This window comes from Acyrthosiphon pisum, chromosome A2 (genome assembly GCF_005508785.2).
Source record: "Acyrthosiphon pisum isolate AL4f chromosome A2, pea_aphid_22Mar2018_4r6ur, whole genome shotgun sequence".
NCBI lineage: Eukaryota > Metazoa > Arthropoda > Insecta > Hemiptera > Aphididae > Acyrthosiphon > Acyrthosiphon pisum.
In genome coordinates, this window is record NC_042495.1 from 71,599,912 (window position 1) to 71,621,820 (window position 21,909).

The 21,909-nt window shown below is 28.2% G+C and overlaps 2 protein-coding genes across 6 annotated transcripts in view; one reads left to right on the plus strand and one right to left on the minus strand.

The window, feature by feature from the left end:
• LOC100164946 (nuclear fragile X mental retardation-interacting protein 1) overlaps nucleotides 1-6,136 on the plus strand; it is a 7,853-nt gene extending 1,717 nt beyond the window's left edge. For both annotated transcript variants that reach the window (XM_008185285.3, XM_001946613.5), the window contains exons 2-6: nucleotides 1,217-2,294; nucleotides 2,375-2,502; nucleotides 2,587-2,694; nucleotides 5,331-5,812; nucleotides 5,879-6,136. In XM_008185285.3, the coding sequence (XP_008183507.1) occupies nucleotides 1,243-2,294; nucleotides 2,375-2,502; nucleotides 2,587-2,694; nucleotides 5,331-5,812; nucleotides 5,879-5,980 (1,872 nt within the window). In that variant the 5' untranslated portion in view covers nucleotides 1,217-1,242 and the 3' untranslated portion in view covers nucleotides 5,981-6,136. The remainder of the gene's footprint in view (nucleotides 1-1,216; nucleotides 2,295-2,374; nucleotides 2,503-2,586; nucleotides 2,695-5,330; nucleotides 5,813-5,878) is intronic.
• LOC100301947 (zinc finger protein LOC100301947) lies at nucleotides 6,125-11,740 on the minus strand. 4 transcript variants are annotated; one of them, XM_008185279.3, is made up of 3 exons: nucleotides 11,412-11,622; nucleotides 11,208-11,303; nucleotides 7,388-9,290 (listed from the first exon to the last, which is right to left on the minus strand). In XM_008185279.3, exon 3 carries the CDS (start codon nucleotides 9,266-9,268, stop codon nucleotides 7,556-7,558), a length of 1,713 nt encoding a protein of 570 aa, XP_008183501.1. In that variant the 5' UTR covers nucleotides 9,269-9,290; nucleotides 11,208-11,303; nucleotides 11,412-11,622; the 3' UTR covers nucleotides 7,388-7,555. The 4 variants fall into 4 exon arrangements, with proteins under 4 accessions (NP_001154177.1, XP_008183501.1, XP_008183502.1 ...); NM_001160705.1 differs by lacking the exon at nucleotides 11,208-11,303 and having other exon boundaries at nucleotides 6,125-9,290; nucleotides 11,412-11,627; XM_008185280.3 differs by lacking the exons at nucleotides 11,208-11,303; nucleotides 11,412-11,622 and adding an exon at nucleotides 11,658-11,740.
• Nucleotides 11,741-21,909: the final 10,169 nt, after the last annotated feature.

Below are 21,909 nucleotides of genomic sequence, written 5' to 3' on the forward strand. Positions count from 1 at the left end.
GTTTCCGAAATCCATCACGTTTTTATTAAATGTATTAATACATTTTTATTTACTACTAAATAATTACAAAATAAACAAAATTTATAAGATAAATGGTTTGTTTGTGCCCGTGGCAACGACTTAAAACGATTCACTATGATTCTGTATTGAAATTTATGAAACGGATCATTTTAAACGATGCCACTCATGGCAACCATTTATAAACGAAAATTTCGATCTGAAATCTCAAAATTCCCGTTTTAGCACCTACCGGGGTTGCTCCTATTCATTCTTTTAGTATTTGTTGTCATAGCATCCACGGAAATACATAACCTGTGAAAATTTAAACTTTCTAACTTTCATGGTTCATGAGATACAGCCTGGTGACAGACAGACAGACGGACAGCTAAGCGAAAGTAATAGTCTTCCGTAGGGAAACGTACAGAACCCTAAAAACCGGTAATTGGATAAAAAATCCCCCGACTACAATATTACTCACAACCACATACAAATTGAACAAATATTTTTTAAACGTTAATTAGTATCTATAATTACCATTTACCACTTAATTAATATTTAATTCAAATAAGTACCTATATTATATTATTAAAAAAAATTTTAAATTATAAATAATATTTTGTTTTAAAGTATGATAATATATTATGTGTAATATGCCTCGTGCCTACATTCAATAAATTATTGTTTGATAATTATTATTATTATTACCTATATTTTGTATAATATTTTGGTATATTATGTTTTCAACTATATATTATTTGACGTATCAATCATTCTAAATATTTTTATATGCTATATTTGTGAAGTTGTTAAGTTATTTAAGTTGAATTACACATAATATATTATCGTAGTTTAAAACAAAATATTATTTATAATATAAAATTTTTTTTAATAATATAATATAATATATGTATTTGTAATTAAATATTAATAATGTTAATAATAATAAATGGTAATTATAGATACTTATTAACGTTTCAAAAATATTTGTTCAATCGTTTGCATGTGGTTGTGAGTAATATTGTAGTCTGGGGATTTTTTTTCCAGGATACATAAAAACCATATTTTTAGTGCTAACTTCCGAGCTCTGTTCATAAGTCTTAAATTTTTATGGTGTGAATAATGTACAAAAAAAAGATTATTATACTAAAATAATGTTATTGTTGTTACTATTACTGATGTTTGTGTTTTAAATTATAATTTATAATTTTAATTTCAGAAATCATTGAACTAAATTCTTACAACATGTATCGTCCAAACGGCCAGACAAATTTCACACCAAATGGGCCCTATCAACAATCACAGTCATATCAAACTCCTAGACCTTTTCAACAGGGTCAACAATTTGGTCCACGATTTCAATCACCTCCCCAACAGTTTACGCCACCATCTTCATTTTATCAAACTTCCCAACAACATCATGACCACTCGATGTCCGCCTACCAAGTTCCTGATACTGCAATACCTCCACCTTTTTATCAACCTCCTCCCCAAAATCAGCTTCCAATTCAACATATTGAAACACCGCCAAATCCTAAATACCCACCTCCATCAGCTGGTCCTTGTTTCAACCAACTATCAGTATCTCCCTATAGAACACCTGGACAAATATATGTACCTCTTAACCAAAATTATAGTCAACCTCCCCCTGTTCAAAATTATAATAATTGTCCTCCAATTCAAAATTTCAACCACCCTCCTCCCATCCAAAACTTTAACCATCCTATTACACCCCCATTTCAGTCTGTCAATCAAAGTTGCAATCAACCAATGGGCTCTCCATATCAGTCTCCTAGTCCTGGTTTTAGCGCTACACCAAATAATATATATCAACCTCAAGTCCTGAGCCCTGAATCGTTGAAACGACCATACAAATTACCAGCAGATCAATGTTATCAACAACAGCAGTCTTCATTTAATTTACCTAGACATGAGTTCAACCAAAGACCTTCTTTTAGGCCTTCAGGACAACAAAGATTTCCTTTTAACAAACAAAATCCAAGATATCAGCAATCACAACATGGTAATAGATTTCAATTTCAACCAAAACAGCAATATCAAAATTATCGCCCTAGAGGAGGTCCTCCTCCTGGTTTCAATAATCAGAGTAAAGAAAATTTTATACCTAAAAAGGATAAAAATCAAGTAGCATGTGAATTAGGCGATTGTGATTTTGTGGGACATGCTAGTGCTGTTAAAGAACATCAAAATTTGCATCATAGATTAGGACTTCACAAGAAAGTGTTATATAGTAATAATTCAGACGCTGTTCAAAATTGGATTGAAGAAAGAAAAAAGTGAGTATTCTAGTTTAGCTAGGATATTAGAACATATTTTTCGGTTATCAAATTTGTAACATTTACTATCATATTTGCAGAAAATGGCCTACTAAAGAAAATATTCAAATAAAAGTAGATGTGGAGGATGAAAAAAATAAGAGAGGGGAACGTATAGCAGATGAAGATTTCCAGAGATTTAATAAAAATAATAAATCTAATAATTCTGGTAACTAATAAATTATCAAAATTAAAGTAGTAAAATTGTTTACTTCTGATGATATATTATAATAATATAATGTCATGTATTTAGGAAATAAAAGGTTTAATAACAGAAAACGACCAAGATTTAATGGTGAATTTATACAACCTGTTGAAGAACCAATGAACGGAAACTTGAAACGCTTCGCTGGAATAGTTGGTAATTTATATTTTATACTACAAACCTTGCATGTAAAAACTAAATACATTACTTTTTTTTAAATTTATTGAGTTGATTAAAACAATGGCCTGATACACCACATGTAATTCCCTAAATTAATTAAATTAAAATAATATTTAAACTTTAATTGATGAAATATTGTTTTTCCAATACTATTTTATACTAGCATCTTTTATCGTAGGAAAGTGAATCTAGTTAGTAATTTGGGAGGTCAAAAGTTTTTTATTACTAGTTATAAAAACCATCGGGGAAAAAAATAAAGAAAAACCAGTTTTTAACAAAATTGTTTTTATTTTTTTGGTGAAACTTAAAAACTAATGACCTTAGATACCAAAGGTTTATTTGAAAATGTTCCATAAATGATACATTTGTCAACAAATTTTAACTGTTATATATTTTAGTTATAGTTACAAGAAATTTTTGATTTTTTTTTTTCGATTAGGTATTGTTAATAATGAATAAATAATTTTTTGTTAATTCAAAAAACTTTAAAATTTAATACCTACAAGGTTCCTCGTAAGTTGTTTTTATTTCAATTTAAAAATATTATAGATAGGCACAGTTTTTTTTTTAATAATCATTTGAAATTTAAATTATGCAAAATCTATATATATATATATAAATAAATGCATGTGTATGTGTTTGTCCCTATTACCATGGAAACCATTTATATATTATTTTGAGATTTCCGTCCGTGTGTGTATCCGTATTACCATAGCAACCAATTATATATTATTTTCAGATTTCCGATGGAATGTTTTGTAAATAAATGGTTGCCATGGTAATACGTAAAACATATTATTCATAGAGAGTTGGCAGTTTTAATGGGCAACGAAGTAAACGGGATCAGATATTTTTATATACATAGATAGATTATACCTCTGAGCAGAAGATAAGCTAATTTAAAAAGGGAGAGGACCAACCCTGGGAGGTGCTCAAACAGAGATTTTGATATTTCATATGGACATTTTTGTTTATAAATGGTTGCCATGAGCTTTGAAGCTATTATAATAATTATTATTGGTTTAAAATTGTTGTTATGGTAATTGTTATATTATAAAATAAAAAAAAAATATTCATATATCGTTGGTATTTTTAATGGGCAACGAAGTGTACGGGATCAAATATATTTATATATATTTTATTTTTATTTTATTTATATATTTCAATGCCTAACGGCAATTAACAGAGATAAATACATAAATATTGTGAGGTATTAGATAACAAATTAGTATATATAAAAAACATTATAAGTATAATATAGCTTAAGTAATGATAGAACATGAAAATAAAAATATAATTAATAAACATATTATTATTATTATTAAGTAAAAACAAAACATTGTGTGGTCCATGTCTAAGATTTATTTTACTTTTCATTTTTAACTAAAATTCCAAAAGTCTTGTATCTAAGTTAATTTTAATCATAGTTCTTTGGATAGGGTCATTGCAAAGATAATTTGTTCTACGAGTGCTGATTTCAAACATTATTTTACTGCGGGACCCATTTCTAGGTATATGAAATTTAACTCTTTCGGGTAGACGGCTAGCATCGGTCTTCCCCAAAACTAAATTATATATATAGATTAGACCTCTTTTCAGAAGATAGGCTAATTTAAAAAGGGAGAGGACCAACCACGGGAGGTGCTCGAACGGGAATTTTGAGATTTCCGATGGAAATTTTTGTTTATAAATGGTTGCCATGGGTTTTGAAGCTATTATAATAATAATTATTGGTTGCCGGGAAACGAAGTGCACAGGATCAGCTAGTGTATCATATATTTGCTAACAATTTTGTAGCTTAAAAATTTCTAAATTAATCAATTTTTATAGATAAGGGTTAAAATTTATTACAGGGTTTCACATAAGTATTTAAACAAATAATTTAAAAATACGTAAATACTATTTTTTATTATTATTATGTTTTGTACACACAATAAAACTTTGAAATTCAATCTTTTTGGCAAAAATTAAATTGTGTTACTATTAAAAAAAAAAAAATTACTTTAGTTGCATTTTAATTATGTCATACAATATATTTAGTAAAATAGGCAGAAAGTCTTCACTCAGAATAATTTATCGTATACAAGTATATAATATCATGGAATTCAAATTTAACAAATCCATTAAACTGATGTTTTGGTCGCCTGATGTACAGCAGAGCAGTGCGGTACCCACTTGTACACTTTTTTTTGGTTTATTTTAAAATCATTCAAATCGGTATTAAAGATTTTTTTTTTTTTTATCAATATATTAAATAACATAGTGGTACCTATAATAATACCAAACAGTTTCTAAGTTTTTGATAATTGAGATAATATTAGAAGATCAGTTATATTGAACACAACTAAAAAATAATAATTAATCACGTTTAGGATTATTTTCAAAAAATTGAGTTAAAACTTTTTCTTAAATTGAATTTTTAACCGTTGTATTTTAATAATTTTAATTTGTTTTATACATGGTTTTTACATTAAATTATTCTAAGTCATTAATTGTATTTAGGTATGTAGTGTTTTATCATAATTAATGTATACAATGTGTAATATATTTAAATGGGTTATATTAATTAAATGTTATAATTTAGGTATATTGTTTTATTTTATTTCATGCAGATATCATTAAAGATGAACAATTAGAAGAAACCAATAAACCAGTTGCTTTAAAACTAATACAGGAATATGATCAATCTAGTGATAATCAAAGCGACAACGAACCACCTGAAGAAATGCCTATAAATAAAAAATCAGGATCACCAGATAATAAAAATGTATCAGAACAAAGTGAGAACCCATGTACTACTCCAATTATAGAAGTTTTAATAACAGATAAAAATGAAGAACCAAGTTCTACTTCAGTAATAAATAACGAAGTAGATTCCACTACATTGATTGATAATGACAGTAAAGCAGTAAGTACAGATGTGAACATTGATATATGTTCTAAAATAAACGATAAACATGTGAAAACCGCTAATGATCGTGGCCAAAAGCGTAAGAACACTTCTAAAAAAGAATCTAAACCATTCAAAAAAATGCCACCAATGAGAACACCACGGACTGAAGTTGTTGAAAGGAAGGGTGCTCTTTTGGAAGCCGTAAGTTGATTTTTAAGTCTATCGCATATAACATAATGTATTACAAAAATATTTAAATCGTTTTAGTTGATGGGAGATTTAATGCGCAGTGAAAGAAACACTATAACTCAGTGTATTTGTTACATCAGAAACAACATGAATCGTTTCTGTAAAATTCAAGTCGCTTAAGTATTGGCATTTCGTTCTTATTGTCTTTCTATTGGAGCAACATACAATACAATAATATGTGTATTATTCTTTTAATTTACAATTGTTATGAATTTATTTGTATTTGAATATGGAGATTTGTTATGATTAAAACTACACTGGTAATTACTTTATATATAATAATATTTTTATATTACAACATTATTGACAACAAATTATAATATGTTATGTATTACCAAAAAGTAAATCCATAAAGTACCATAAGTACACAATATTGTAATTATAAAACCTTTTATGTAATTGAAAAACATCAAAATATGCATACTAAATAAATAACTATGGAATATAATGTGTCGAGCCATATTTATTATAAAAAAGACAATGCACATAATATCATGACAAAATAGATAGGTATGATATCAACATAAGTCTTAAATAATATTGGTCGAGAATGCGCACTCCTCCCACACTTAGTAAGTCATTCTCAGAAATAATAATAATATACAATATCCGAGAACGGATGACGTCATTTTTGTGGTGGGAAAACCTGTGTGTTACGTATCACAAAGTTGATAGCATACCTATTTATTTTTGCATGCATAATATAATATAATACATTTACTATTGGAACTTGGAACACTATAAATTTATTTTATTACAATATTTGTAAACTGTTAAATTTAATTCTAAATAATTAAGTTTAATACAATGAAAAATATAATTTTAATTATAACTACATAACAATTATATAAAACAATGAATTATAAGATAACATGTGTATAAATAAAAAGGAATTTCCCTTTGTATACACATGCAAATTTTGATGTTTCCTGGTTGAGATCATAGACCTATAAACTAATGGACAGTACATTCCACTCCGTCCTGCCATCAATGCTGGATGATCATTAAATACCGGATTTATATGTTTTTACATATCGTTACTGGGTCTGTGCAGTCTTATGAGAGTAAAAAATGTGGACAATTCGTTCAATTCCAAATGCGTAGAAAAAAGTTTTTTTCGCATATTTGAGAATATTCATGGATTAGAGAATATTTAACCCATTTAGCATATTTCGTAAATTGTGAGAAAAAATTTGTATTTATTTTGAATTTTAATATTGAACATTTACATTTTTTTTTTTTATCATTTCCAACTCTTACTAAAGTGCAATAGTTTCTATTAGAATACGCAACTTTTAATACCTCACTATTAAAATAATGTTGAAAAAAAATTTAAAAATTCATATTTAAGCAAATGATGATGTTATAATTGATTATTTTTGCATATTTTTTTAAATTTTTAAGAGAATATAAATTCAGTCTTTAGTGATCATATAACCATATAACTGAGGGACAAAGAACATAAAGTACTGGAGGAGCCAGCATAAGGAACTGTATACATTTTACTACTTAAGTTTCTTTTCTCGCTCGCTTTATATCGTATCCCTGACGTCTTTCTCTAAGAGCTGTCTATTAGTTTATAGGTGTATGGTTGAGATAGATAGGACTAGAATTGGTGAATATTAATTAAGAGATATGTAATTCTGAAATTTCAATACATACTTGTTACTTAAAAATATTTTCATTTAATTGTCATCATTGGTCAACTCCTATGCTAATATTATGTACTGACATATGGATTGTTAAATTGTCTCTTCTAGAAAATAATTTCTTACATACTTCACATTGAAACAGTTTCTCCCCAGTGTGGATTCTTATATGACAATCAAGTCCGGATCTCTGAGAAAACCTTTTTTGACACACATGACAAATGAATGGTTTTTCTCCAGTGTGCGTTCTCATATGTCTAATTAAGTATTGTTTCATAGAGAATTGTTTTTCGCAATAATCACAAACAAATTGTTTTTCTCCAGTATGAATTCTAATATGATTACTAAGTATATCTTTTCGGCGAAATGATTCATTACAAAGCTCACAATTAAACGGTTTCTCGCCCGTGTGAGTCCTAATGTGTGATATAAGGTGATGTTTTAGAGAAAATAATTTCAGACATATTTCACATTTAAAAGGTTTTTCACCAGTATGTATTCTATAATGAGTATCAAAATGGTATTTACGGGTAAAAGATTTCTCACAAATTTTACATTTATACTTGTCCATTTTGTGATTTGTTATATGAGCATCAAAACGATACTTATAGAAAAATGATTTCTTACAAATCGTACATGTATAAGGTTGTTTCGTAGTATGACTTCTTATGTGAGAATCGAGATTTTGTTTATTAGAAAATAATTGCTGACACATATGACATTTATACGGCTTTTCTTTAAACTCTACACTACAGAATGTTTCAAGACATTTAACATCAGATTGAAATTCTTTAGTGTTATTCAACATTTCATTATATGGTTGATATGATAACGTGTTTGATGCTGACATTAGAATCCTTGATTCTTTGTCATTACTTTCTGTGTTTTCATATTTTATATCTATGATGTCTGTTGTTTCAATACATTTATCATTGTTATACATTTCTAAGCCTAAGTCATGATTTATATCAGTATTTATGCTGTCCACATTACTTGATTGAGGCTCGATCTGTTGACATAAATGACAGAAGTATTGTTTCTCTCCCGTGTATGTTTTCATAGAAAATTGTTTATGACATTTTACACACGTAAAAAGTTGTTCGCCTATGTGAGTTCTAACATGCTTGCTCAGTATATCTTTGCGGGTAAATGATTCATTACACATGTCACAAGTGTAAGGCTTTTCACCTGTATGAGTTCTGATGTGAGATAAGAGATGATGTTTCATTGAAAACAATTTCTCACATAGGTCACATTTATAAGGTTTTTCACCTGTATGTGTTCTATTATGGATGCTAATATGGTATTTACGTGTGAAAGATTTATCACAAATTGTACACTTATATTTTTCTTTATCGACATTGTGACTTTGTATATGAGCATCGTATCTGTATTTGTAGTGAAATAATTTTTGACAAACAGTACATGTATAGGATTGTTTTATAGGCAGTTGAATCCCGAGGTGAGTATCAAGGTTTAGTTTATTTAAGGACATTTGTTGACTTTTTTTACATTGATGTTTAATTCTCTTTGATTTATCATTACAAACATCATAATTATCTTTTTCTAATTTCTTGTGAATGTCTGTTGTTATATAATTTTGATCATTATACGAATCTAATAGAACCACTTTGTTGTTAGTATTATTTAATTTATTATTTGTTTCATTAAAAAATAAACCATCAACAATAATATTTGATCCAAGTTTAATTGGAATGCTGCAAGTGTCCATTTTTGAAATTTCTGCACAGGCAAGCATATTTCTTACATAGAAATACCAACTGAAAATAAAAATTTTTGTTAACACTTAATTAAATATTTTAAAATAATGATGGCCAATAGTAAAATATTCATAGAGTATGTTAAAAATAACATAAATTTGAGAATTCTTTGGTACCTATATGATTTAATTAAAAATTATAGTGAGTTTAATTATATACTTATATGACAGAACCAATAACCATATTTTAATTCCTTATTAAGAATTATAAATACGAATGGTTTGAAATTCATAAAGAAATACTAATAAAATAATATTTTAAATATAGGTTTATGGTAGATGTATCCTATATGGCAGAAGACATTAGAATTATTAATAGAACTGTGAGTTAAGCACTTGTTGTAATAGTTTAAAATGGCATACATTTTATTTTGAAATTGCTAAATTATTCAATAATATGTACTACTAATTTGCATTCAAAATATTATGCATAGTTAAATTACGAAAAACATGAAATGATCAATCATGCATTTTTACGATAAGAAATCAAATTCCATTTATAGTAAACTTTAAAATTGTGACTTTTTTTAAACCAATTAGATAAGGTACCTATAGAAGAGCTAATCAAAAAGCACTGACTAAATCAATTTACTTTATAAAAACATACGTGCCAATGACATGAAATGAATCATGTATTTATATACATAAACAATCTAGATGAGAGCCGTGATCTACAACAAAATCAGTCTATCACTAATTGCTGCAAAATTAATGCCATGTATGTACTACAAAGTGTATGTTTTATCTAAAACATATGTCTTTATTTTATAAATATAGGGTTTAGTGGTTTAATGCAGGGATGGAAAACGTTTTTAATTTTTTCGTTTTCGTTTTTGTTTATTGATTTAAAAAATATTGTTTTTGTTTAACGTTTTTGATTAATGTTTATAAAAATATTATTTTTCCATGTTGTTTTTGATTAACGTTTTTAAAAACGTTATTTTCCAATTGTTTCCAAATAACGTTTTTGATAATATATATTTTTTTTTTATATTATATTCTTATAGCTTATAACTTTTAAGTTATAATAGTCACGCGCAATATAAAAATGCACTTAAAAGTTGAAAATTAAAATTAATTATCATAGATATAAAAAAAAAAAAACAATATTATCAAAAACGTTAATAAAAAACAATATATATTATATTCTTATAACTTATAACTTTTAACGTTTAAGTTACAACAGTCACAAGCAATACAGAAATGCACTTAAAAGTTAAAAATTAAAATTAATTATTCTTAATATTTAAATCAAAATTATAATTTATATAAAATATGTGAATATTTTTTCAAAAATTTTTTTTTTGTGGTATAATTTAATAATGTATTATACTATAATTTATTTTCGTTTTCGTTTTTGATTTTGTTATTAAATTTTTTTCGGTTTTTGGGATTTATGTTATCGTTTTTCAGTTGTTTTTTGTTTTTTTCCGTTTGATAATGTTTTTTAAAAACGTTTTCCATCCCTGGTTTAATGGAACCGTTTGTTTCTAAAAATTACATTGTGATCAATGACATTTTGATATTTTATCAAATTGTTAGTTGGTCCATTTTCAATGATGGTCTTGCCATCATAGTTTTTTTCCAACTATAAATTAACCAAATCAATGAAATATAGTGAGATTTATATGATATAAATGTTGATACTTAATTTTAATTTTGGATTGTTGTGTTAAGTTACAGATAAATAATAATGGTAAAGAAGTAAGTGGTAGCAATCGTGGAATTTAAAACAATCTGACCACAAACAGTCAAAATGGGTAAACATTTTTGAAAAGTTGAGAGAAAACAGGAGCAGTCGTGGAGACTTTAGGCCGATTCCAAACAGCCAATAGGTTATAAATAATAATATGATTTGTAATAAACAAACAAACATTCACGTTACACACATAATGTACATGACACATCGGGCACTTACTCTCAAGTCTCAGCTTGACGTGATTAGATTACCTACAGATATGGGTAATATTTCTAGTGACAGCACGCAGGGAAAACGAAATGCATAGCCAACTACCTGTGTGTAAAAATGAATTAGATTTTTTTCAAAAAATCATTTACATTTTTAGAAACAAAACAAACGTAGTCGTAACCCAGTCGACCGTGTAAAAACAAAATTACTTACGTTACCGTAACCGAATACTGTTCTGGTTTTCACTTTTCAACTTTGGAAAACGGTAAATTTATCGCAGGTAGACAGGTAGGATACCCATAATGATTATAACAATATTAATAAATAATAAAAATTTTAGACACCGTGGTAGCTGGTTCGTGGTTATACGGTATTACGGTGGGAAGGTGGCGAGGATACTACTTTTGTTGGTGTGGCGCGGCTGTCTCCAGTCCCCCACAACTTACAGTATCAACTTACTTAATTGTAGCTTATCAGTCCGTGGTCCCGTCATATTATTGTTTGTTGTGCAACCATAGTATCAGGGGTATGAAACTCCGTGAATTGGCCGAATCGGGCGATTGTAACCTTGAACACGGCGTGACATACGTAATATATGATAAAAGTAAACAGTGGAAACAACCCGACCCCGCGTAGAATATCCTGCCTATTAAGCGGAAACGGTTTTTCAATACGGGTATAACATCATGTCAGTGTTACGGAAACAGTTTCATTGTTCGGACTTCAGATCATAGGTAAACACTTCACCCATCAGCTGATCGAGTTTCGCTTCTATATTGTTCTATGATACTATCTATAGCCGTGGTCCGTACCAATAATCTAAGACCGCGGTCCGTACTAAATATTGTTATCACCTATCTGTACATTTCGTCACTGATACACTTAATTCAGTCATAGAATATTCTATGGTACAGTGTAGTTTAGAAGTCTGTGATTCTCGTATTCTTCTATTATTATTATTCTCGTCCAATCACAGATAAAATCACGTTACAACGCCATCTAGATCTTAAGACCGTTATCGGTTCGTCGGGTCATTTTTCCTAGAGTGTAGTAGTTATTTTGTAGTATTTCCTGTATAACTCCTATATCTCGTAATAATAATTAATATTGTACTATGTTTTTATAATAAAAACCTAAAGACATAAAGTATTCAAGTACTCACTTATTTCAAATAAGTACGAGGACGTCACACCCGCATGTGTTATCTCCGTTTTACAAATGTACAACATAGCAAAAACTGTTTTTGCGCGGGACAACTTTTCTCGCAGGTCGCACCATATTATTTTTTGTAGAAGTGTAGAACTACCAAATTTTCACAACACGTAAAGAAGAACTTTATCCGTGCAACAGTGTGCTTTTTTTTTTAATAACACTAGGTATCCAATAATTTTTTATAAGCAAATGGAAAAAAAAACAAAAAAACAAAATTTCATGTTATCTAAAATATTGGCACGCTGTGCATTGACAATTTTCTAGCCTATATGTTCATCAAATTTGGAGCCACTACTATAAACATAGAAAGATAAAAGATGTCCCGCGCAAAAAATTTTTTGGTATGTCGTACATTTGTAAGACGGAGACAACACACGCGGGTGTGACGTCCTCGTAATAAACTCTTAAAAATAAATAATAATATATTATGTGGGACTGTATGTCTGTATTTATATTAGAAATTAGAATACTTCTGAAAAAGATTTAATCAACAAGACTTGTAGTTGCATGGCATGGATAAGTAACTAGAAAAGAAGATACACCGCTTTTGTGATCGGCCCATTTTCCCGGTTCTAATACATCCCGCGGGACAGCAAAATAATGTGAAAGTAAAATCAGTTATCTGAACTAGAGAACAAGTTTTCCTAGACCCCGATACCGAAAATCGATTTCATACTGTGGCACGCATTGTTGAGAACGTCGTTGGAAACATGGAGCGACGGAAACATGGCGTGAAATACGAAATTCTGTACCAGGAGCACATAGGCGCACATTAGGTTCCACAGGGTTTATTGCAGCCAGGCTCGTAGTTATATTTTCCGCCTTTAGGCGAACACTTTAATGCCATTATTCTTAACCGATATTTATTTAATTTTACCGCCTTCAATTTCTTAAAATTTGTATGCCACCCTAAAGCAACACATGGCTTGCTTGTGCCCTAGCGACGGGCTTGGCTGCAACCCGGTAATTGGTAAAAAAGGCCAAGGGAAATAAGAACAATTTAAAATATACCTATTGATTATCACAAAAAAATAAAATTAATAACATAAAATTATAATATTATTAATCACCGCCAACACTGCAAACCTGCAAAAAAGCTAATAAATCAAATTCCCGCATAAATTCACACAAATGATTCGTTCTCATACGAATATGAAAATTCCCATACAAAATATTTAACAATCATTTGACATCATTTAAATTTTAAACATAGGCATGTGCACAGGCAGGGCCGTATTAGCGCATAGGCACTATAGGCACTGTGCCTAGGGACTACGAACTTAATGGGGTCTACGAATGTAAAATGTGTGACTACGATTTTTTTGTAATATTTTAAGTTTTTATTTATTATTATTATAAGTACTGTACGATTGTACACGACACACGTTAGAAAACAAGTAAATATAATGTATTTAATAATGATGCCCCGAATACTGTTTAGAGTATTTTAGAAAATAATAATTTCGTTTTCGTAATACACACAATAATTTATTATCGACTGCAGGTCGGTCTCTCCGCGTAGGACTGCACGGTACTCACTAGTCTCGGTAAATTATGATTTATGGCAATGCAATTGATGCTGTAGATCTCGTAGATTCGCTAAAGATAAATTAAAAATTCAAACATATAATGTTATAAATTATCGTTGACAAATTGATCGTAGAAATGGAAAAACGAAAAATACGTATTTATGATTAGACGAAAGATTTAGTTTTTAACTAAATCGAGTTTAAAAGACGAAGAAATAAAAATAAATGCAAATAATTTAGGCGAAGCCTATAAAACCGATTTGGAATTAATCGATTAGTTAATGATTTTTTAATCTTCAAGCGCTTTCGAGAAATTAGAATGTCTGTCAATGAAATGCTAATGTAACAAATAAATACCGAAATGGTAACAAGTTTTCCAAATGTAAACATTGCTTTCAGAATATATTTATCAATTTTTAGTACTTCGTGTGAAGACGAAAGATCCTTTTCAATTTTAAAAAGGGTTAAGAATTGGAAGCGATCAACTATTAGGCAAGATAAATTATCTTCGTTATCAGTATTTGGAATTGAACACGAATTGCTCCGTGAAATCGATACCGAAAAAGTTATTGAATCACTTGCAAGCAAAAAATGTAGCAAAAAAGTTTTGTAACTATAAAGTTATATCTAAGTATTATACTACATTACTACACAAAATTGTTATATTTTTTTTGTTACAATAATTATCTTTTGTATTATACCTAATAAAGAAATATGCAAAATGGTATAGAATAAGTTGTCTTTTTATGGTTTTTGACAATTTAATTGTATATATATTTGAAGTAAAATGAATTTTACTTCAAGATAGTTTTTAAGATCTGTTAAAATTGTTTGGTATCATATAAAAAGTAATAAGTTTAGATTTGAATTGTATGTAGTAAATATTCTTGTTTTTAAAGGATTAACACTAAGATTTGACACTTCTTCTCCCAAACAGAAGGTTTTTTACCATTTAAACACTGGACACTGCAGCCTTCAAGGCAATATTAGCGTGTATGCACTAAAGGTACTGTGCCTATGGTCTACGATAGTGTTAATCTGAGCCTGTGTACAGGGGGTGCCGGGTGTGCTTGGGCACCCATGCCACTTTGTAATTGCTGCCCTAAAATTTAAGTCCCATGCAGATCATAGTTATATTTTCATTATAAGGTTAGGAACTAGAAATAAATGTATTTTTTTCTAATATACTCATGTGGTAACAAAAAAAAAATCATGTTTCAAATTAAAAAAAGTGGGTAAGTGGATGTCGCTCTGCTGTACAGTAGATTACAAGTGGGCCACTGTAATGGATGGTGCTAAATTTGAATTCAATGATATCATCATTGTATAAGAAAAAGGATTCTGAGCGAAAACTGTCAGTCAGCCTACTATAATGATATTAAGGTGACCTAAAGTAATTTATATATTATAACCTATTTACGTAGAACCTTGTTTTAAATTTTCAATCCTTATAGCTATAAAAGTTGAACATTTTATAAATTTTAACTACAAAATAATTATTAAATTTTAAATTTGATAAATTTTGTCAAAATTCGAACTTTAAATGCTTGTAAAAAAAAAATTGTGTCTATGTATTTTTAATATTTTTTTACTGCTGTTGTAACAATATATCAGGAGTCTTGCATTAAATTTTCACCCTTTTTTATCCAACAAATACATTTATAAATATTGATATTTAAAGAAAAAAATATCTGTAAACAGCTCAAAAAGAGTCAAATTATTTAAAAAAAATTTATTGTGTGTAGAAAATGCTAATATAAACATTCAGTGAAATTGTCATGTACCTACGGTAATTTGTTTTAGAGTTGCACCATAAACCAAAATCGATTTTCTGGAAAACAGATTTTGCGTAAAAATTTCCGTTTTTCCTTAATTTTTCTTTTGTTATTCACGTCGCTTTTGAAAACTACTAAGAAATTTTTACTTTTGACCCCCCAAAGACCAACTAGATTCACTTTCCTATCAGAAAAGATAAATGTAGAAGAAAATCCAAGCATTTTTACTGTCCTAAAAGGTGATGACGGACACAAAAAAAAATTAAAAATTAAAAAAAAAACACACTTCATTGTAAAATCAATACATTCATCGCTCCGCTCAGAATCTAAAAAATTATAAAACGTACAATATTTTTAATTTGTGCGGCATAGTTTCTATTATTATGATTATAACAGCTATAGGTGTCATTTATAAACAAATACAATTAATAATAAATAAACAATAAATTATCTTAGAAATAGATATTGATCCAAGGGAATATATAAATATAACTATGGTAATTAGTATTTAGTAGTTGCAACTAGTAATTATATAGGTACCACCGATTAATATGTACATGTCTTATTAAGAGAGGGCTCATTAATATTGTAGGCACCCCGGCAAACCCCTGAAATTCAGGTCTTCGCACGCCAATGCATTTAAATATAATGAAAAAGTTAGAAAAAATTAATTAATGATAATCGAAGTACCTACATGAGTTGATTTTCGATATTTTATTTTCAATGTCCAATATTTAGTTCTATAACACTTGATATTTTACTTTTTGAATTTGAATTATTGAGTTTAGTGATTCAAATATTTAAAATTTACTTTTATACAGGCATATAATAATATTATTAACTTCTCTTCTACAATATTTATAATAGGTAGGTGTTTTATTCTCAAACCGCTCAATAAGCCAATAGGAGAGCTACTTTCCAGTTTTTTTTTCAATCTATTAATATTTCTTGGATAGTGGGTATCTACTACCTACGCTCATATCTACTACATAACAAATACAATGAATAACATACTTTATACATAATATAGTTATAACTTATAATATAATACGTATAACATGACTCATGAGATACAGCATCGGGCATAATACACCACTTAATTTTCATCCATTTAGATCGACCGGTTAATTGAATGACAACAATATTTAAAGTGGAAGCTGATTATTCAATAATATATAAATTCTGAATATCTGTAGATAGAATGATTAACAATTATTATGTCAGTGTACGTCGAAAATGCGTTATTTTTTCGAATCGATTAAGAGTGATATTCTTATTTTATATAGGTACCTATGCGCTATATGCACATTGCATTTACTACTTAGCATATTTATAAACTTATTCTCTATATGCCAAATCAATAAATCATGTGAGTGATTATAATAAACTAAGTGGCTTTTTACATACTATTATTTTTAACAAGTGGAGGGTAGAGCAGTTGAGGGTTAAAATAACATAAAAATATTACTTGTCGTTTAAAAATGTAATTGTAGTTATAAATATTTTGGCACACCGGTGGTGACACCACCACAATGGCACATTGCTCTTCATTGTTTTTTAATATAAAATATAATTTGAAAGTCAACATATATATTAGATATGTATTGATTTAACAATGATGTGTGTTTTTTTTAAAATTTTTTTTTTTGTGTCCGTCATCATCTTTTAGGACAGTAAAAACTAAAAAGGTGGGTAAGTGGATGTCGCTCTGCTGTACAGTAGGTTACAAGTGGATCACTGTATAATGGATAGTATTAAATTTGAATTCAATGATATAATATCACTGTATAAGAAAAACGATTCTGAGCGGAGACGGTTTGTCAGTCTAGGCATTAGACATAGGTACCTATTATAGGTATACTTATCTATAGTATTAAAAAAAAATTGACCTATAGGCTATAATAGGTATTAATAATAAATTCCAAATTAATCATATGACAATATCCATCAGGTAACGCGTTATACATCAACAACAAACCGTGGTACTATCATAGATATATAATAGTATACTTTAGAAGTTTCAAGTACCCACAAAAATTATTATACAATCATTACAATCACAACAAAATAACTAAAATAGTTATTCCACTTTTTTTAATATGTAATTTCGTCCAAATTTGAACTTAAAATGACTATAAAAATAAACTGTGCTTATGTATTTCTTAGAATTTTTGGTAACAGAATTAAATATTTATGTGAAATATTGTTTTAAATTTTCAATCCTTAGATATAAAAGTTGAACATTTTATAAATTTTTAACTACAAAATAATTATTCAATTTTAAATTTGATAAATTTTGTCAAAATTTCAACTTCAATTCCTAAATAAAAAATGTGTGCCTATGTATTTTTAATATTTTACAATTGCTATTGTAACAATATATTAGGAGCCTTGCATTAAATTTTCACGTATTTTTACCAAACAAATAAAATTTTATTGATATTTATAGAAAAAAAAATTAAAAAAATTGAAAAATGACAATGTCCGTAAGCAGCTCAAAAAGAGTCAAGTTATTTACAAATTTTTATCGTGTATAGAAAATTCTAATATAAACATTCAGTGAAATTTTCAAGTATCTACAGTCATTCGTTTTTTAATTACAATAAATTAAGAAAATCGTTACGTTAGAAATCGAGTGAATATCAAATGTTGTAAAAATATGAATTTCAAACGCTCATAAAAATTTAATTTGAGTTTCTTATAGACCTTTTTTTTTTTGATAAAGGTAGATTAACCTATAAGGAATCTTGTATTACATTTTAAAATTTTAGTTCTAAAAAGAAAAATTTTTACGAATTATTAACTCAAAATAATTTGCTAATTTTCTTGATTTTCGTGATTTTTACATATTTTGTTAATTTTTGAACTTTAAATGCTAATAAAAAAAAACTGTGACTAAGGATTTTTAATATTTTTCAAATCTCATTGTAACAATATAGTAGGAGCCTTGTATTAAATTTTCAAGTATTTTTACTCAATAAATAAAGTTTAATTGACATTCATAGAAAAAAAAACTAATTAAATTGGAAACTGAAATTGTCTGTAAACAGCTCAAAACATTTTGAAAATTTTATCATGTATAGAAAATGGAAATATAAACAACCAGTGAAAATTTCATGTATCTACAGTCATTCGTTTTTTAATAACAATAAAATAAGCATATTGTCACATGAGAAATCGAGTGAATATCCTGCAATGGTGTAAAAATTTGAATTTCAAACACTTATAAAAATTTAATTTGACTTTCTTATAAACACTTTTTTTTTGATAAAGGTAGATAATCTTATAAGGAATCTTGTATTACATTTTAAAATCTTAGATTTAAAAAGAAAATTTTTTACGAATTCTTAATTCATTCGGTTTGAAGTTACACCAAAAACCAGTCGATTTTGAGGAAAATCGATTTTGCGTAAAAATTCCCGTTTTTCCTCAATTTTTCTTTTGTTTTTCACGGCGCTTTTGAAAACTATTGGAAAAATTTTACTTTTGACCCCCCCTAAGTACCAACTAGATTCACTTTCTTATCAAACAAGATACTGTTGAAGAAAATCCAAGCACTTTTACTGTCCTAAAAGGTGATGACAGACACAAAAAAAATTTTTAAAAAAATGAAAAAAAAAATAAAAAAAAAGTTGGGTAAGTGTATGTCACTCTGCTGTACTGTGGGTTACAAGTGGGTCACTGTATAATGGGTAATATTAAATTTGAATTCAATGACATAATATCACTGTATAAAAAAAACAATTCTGAGCGGAGACGGTATGTCTGTCTAGGCATAAGACATATTATCTACCTATCTATGGTATTTAAAAAAATTGACCTATAAAAGGTGCCTATAACAAATTCCAAATTAATCATATTATCACAAGCTGAATTTAGCTTCCAATCGTATAGAATCACAGCTATTAAGTTTACCGTTATGGCACGGGCATGCAGTAAGTTTCATGTCTATATAAGCACCGCGAGCTTCTAGTCAACACCTGTGTGCCACGGCGTAGTAAAATTGTCCCACCGGTGCCAGCTGTTTTACCAAAACCTCGGTATGTTGGACCGTATGGAAGAGGTCAAAAACTCATAAAGACATGATGTGTGGAAGTACATGGTTTATGCTGAATTTGTTTTTTCCAGAGCTTTTTACACTCGGAATAATATTGTCAACAATATTATAATTTGTTATCATTGAATTAAACATTTAATTTATTAAAAATTATTGACGTAAAACGACTAAAACGTATATAGGAGGTATGTATAATATCAAATAATTTTCTTAATATTCACATACATCTGGCGGAACCCTTAGGTTCCGTGGAACACAATTTTGAATCACTGGTCTAGAATATGTTGGAATGCCTGCATTTTTGCATACGCTATAATATGGCTTAGCTGGTTAGATACTTAGATCAGGAAAATGTAACACAAACGCATTTTAAAAAAACATGCTATTTAGTATTTTATATTAAAAAAACAAACTAATTTTCGATTTTCACATTAATTAGAACTTAGAAATTAGAATGAATACAATACATATTTTATGCAGATACGTATAGAGTATAATATAATATCTCCGTTAATTCATCCTTATCCATACCATACTAAATAAGTGCTCCTTGTGTTTGTATTTTAATTATTTTATTATTGATACGCGTAATGTTTAAATTTTTAGTTCAAAAAGATAACATTGTGTTACAACTTACAATTATATAAATAATTATATTATAATATCATATTGGCTGATTAAATAAGATTGATTTTATGACGTAATTATAAATGATTGTAATAATTATTTATTGCCGCAGCGAATTTACTACTACGAACTTACTAGTATTTACTGCTAAAGAAGTTTATAAGAAGCTTTCAAAAATCAATTCCGAAATGATCCAAGAACGTGAAGAAATTGCTGAGGTTAAAGAACATGTAATGCAGCAGAATGCATCTTCTAATGTTTGTTTGAATGGGACAGAACTTGTGGGCAGTAGTACTCTTACAGCTTTTGATACAGATCTCCCATATTTAACTGATGGTCAATTTAAAGCAGCTGAAAATAAATTAAATGAACCTGCATATTTAACTTTATTGGTAAAATCATATTTTAATTTTAATATTTCATAATTGTCAAACAGTAGTAAGTTCTTAATTGTTATTTAGTTACAAACAAATTGATATGCCTTTTATTCGGCTTGGTTAAAATATAAAAATGATAATTTGTAATTATACGTATAATTACTATACTAGCACTACTGGCATTATGCTACTTTTCATATAGCAGGTTGACATTATTTATGCTCTTCTTTTTATGTTTCAAGCCATAGCATATTTATATTAAACATATTAGAATTTTTTATAACACGTTATACGTAGGTGAATGATCTCAAAAGATTGGGAGGAACTGATTATGAAGATGTAGTAACCAATGCACTAGCATATATAATTTCTAATCAGGTAGCTTGTCAGTACAGTTGGAAAGGAAAAGGGGCAAAAAGTTCATTCAGCAATGACTTTAAACTATTTAATAAAGCCATATTAAGTTAGTTAATTGTATTCAAATAAATTATAAAATATATATATGCTTATTTATGTAAACATAAAAGTTTTTATATATTATTCTTGATTTTCTATAATTGCAATTTTTTGTTCTCAGTACTTGTTCGCTTTACAAAGGCTGATCTAACTAATAAAATGTATGGAGAAATTGTTGCCAAGTGGTTGGTTCAAGCTCCACAAAGGTTTAAAAGAGAAGAAGCGTAAGAATATATTTTAGATTCTGAGTGGAACGATGAATGTATTGATTTTACAATGATGTGTGTTTTTTTTTTTTTATTTATTTATTTTTTTTTTTTTGTGTCTGTCATCACCTTTTAGGACAGTAAAAGTGCTTGGATTTTCTTCAACAGTATCTTGTTTGATGGGAAAGTGAATCTAGTTGGTGCATTCGGGAGGTCAAAATTTGAAATTTCGTATAGTTTTCAAAAGCGCCGTGAAAAACAAAAGAAAAATTCAGGAAAAACGGGAATTTTTACGCAAAATCTGTTTTCGAGAAAATTGATTTTGGTTTTTGGTGTAACTTTAAAACGAATGACTGTAGATACATGAAATTTTCACTGGTTGTTTATATTTCCATTTTCTATACATGATCAAATTTTCAAAATTTTTTGAGCTGTTTACAGACAATTTCAGTTTCCAATTTAATTAGTTTTT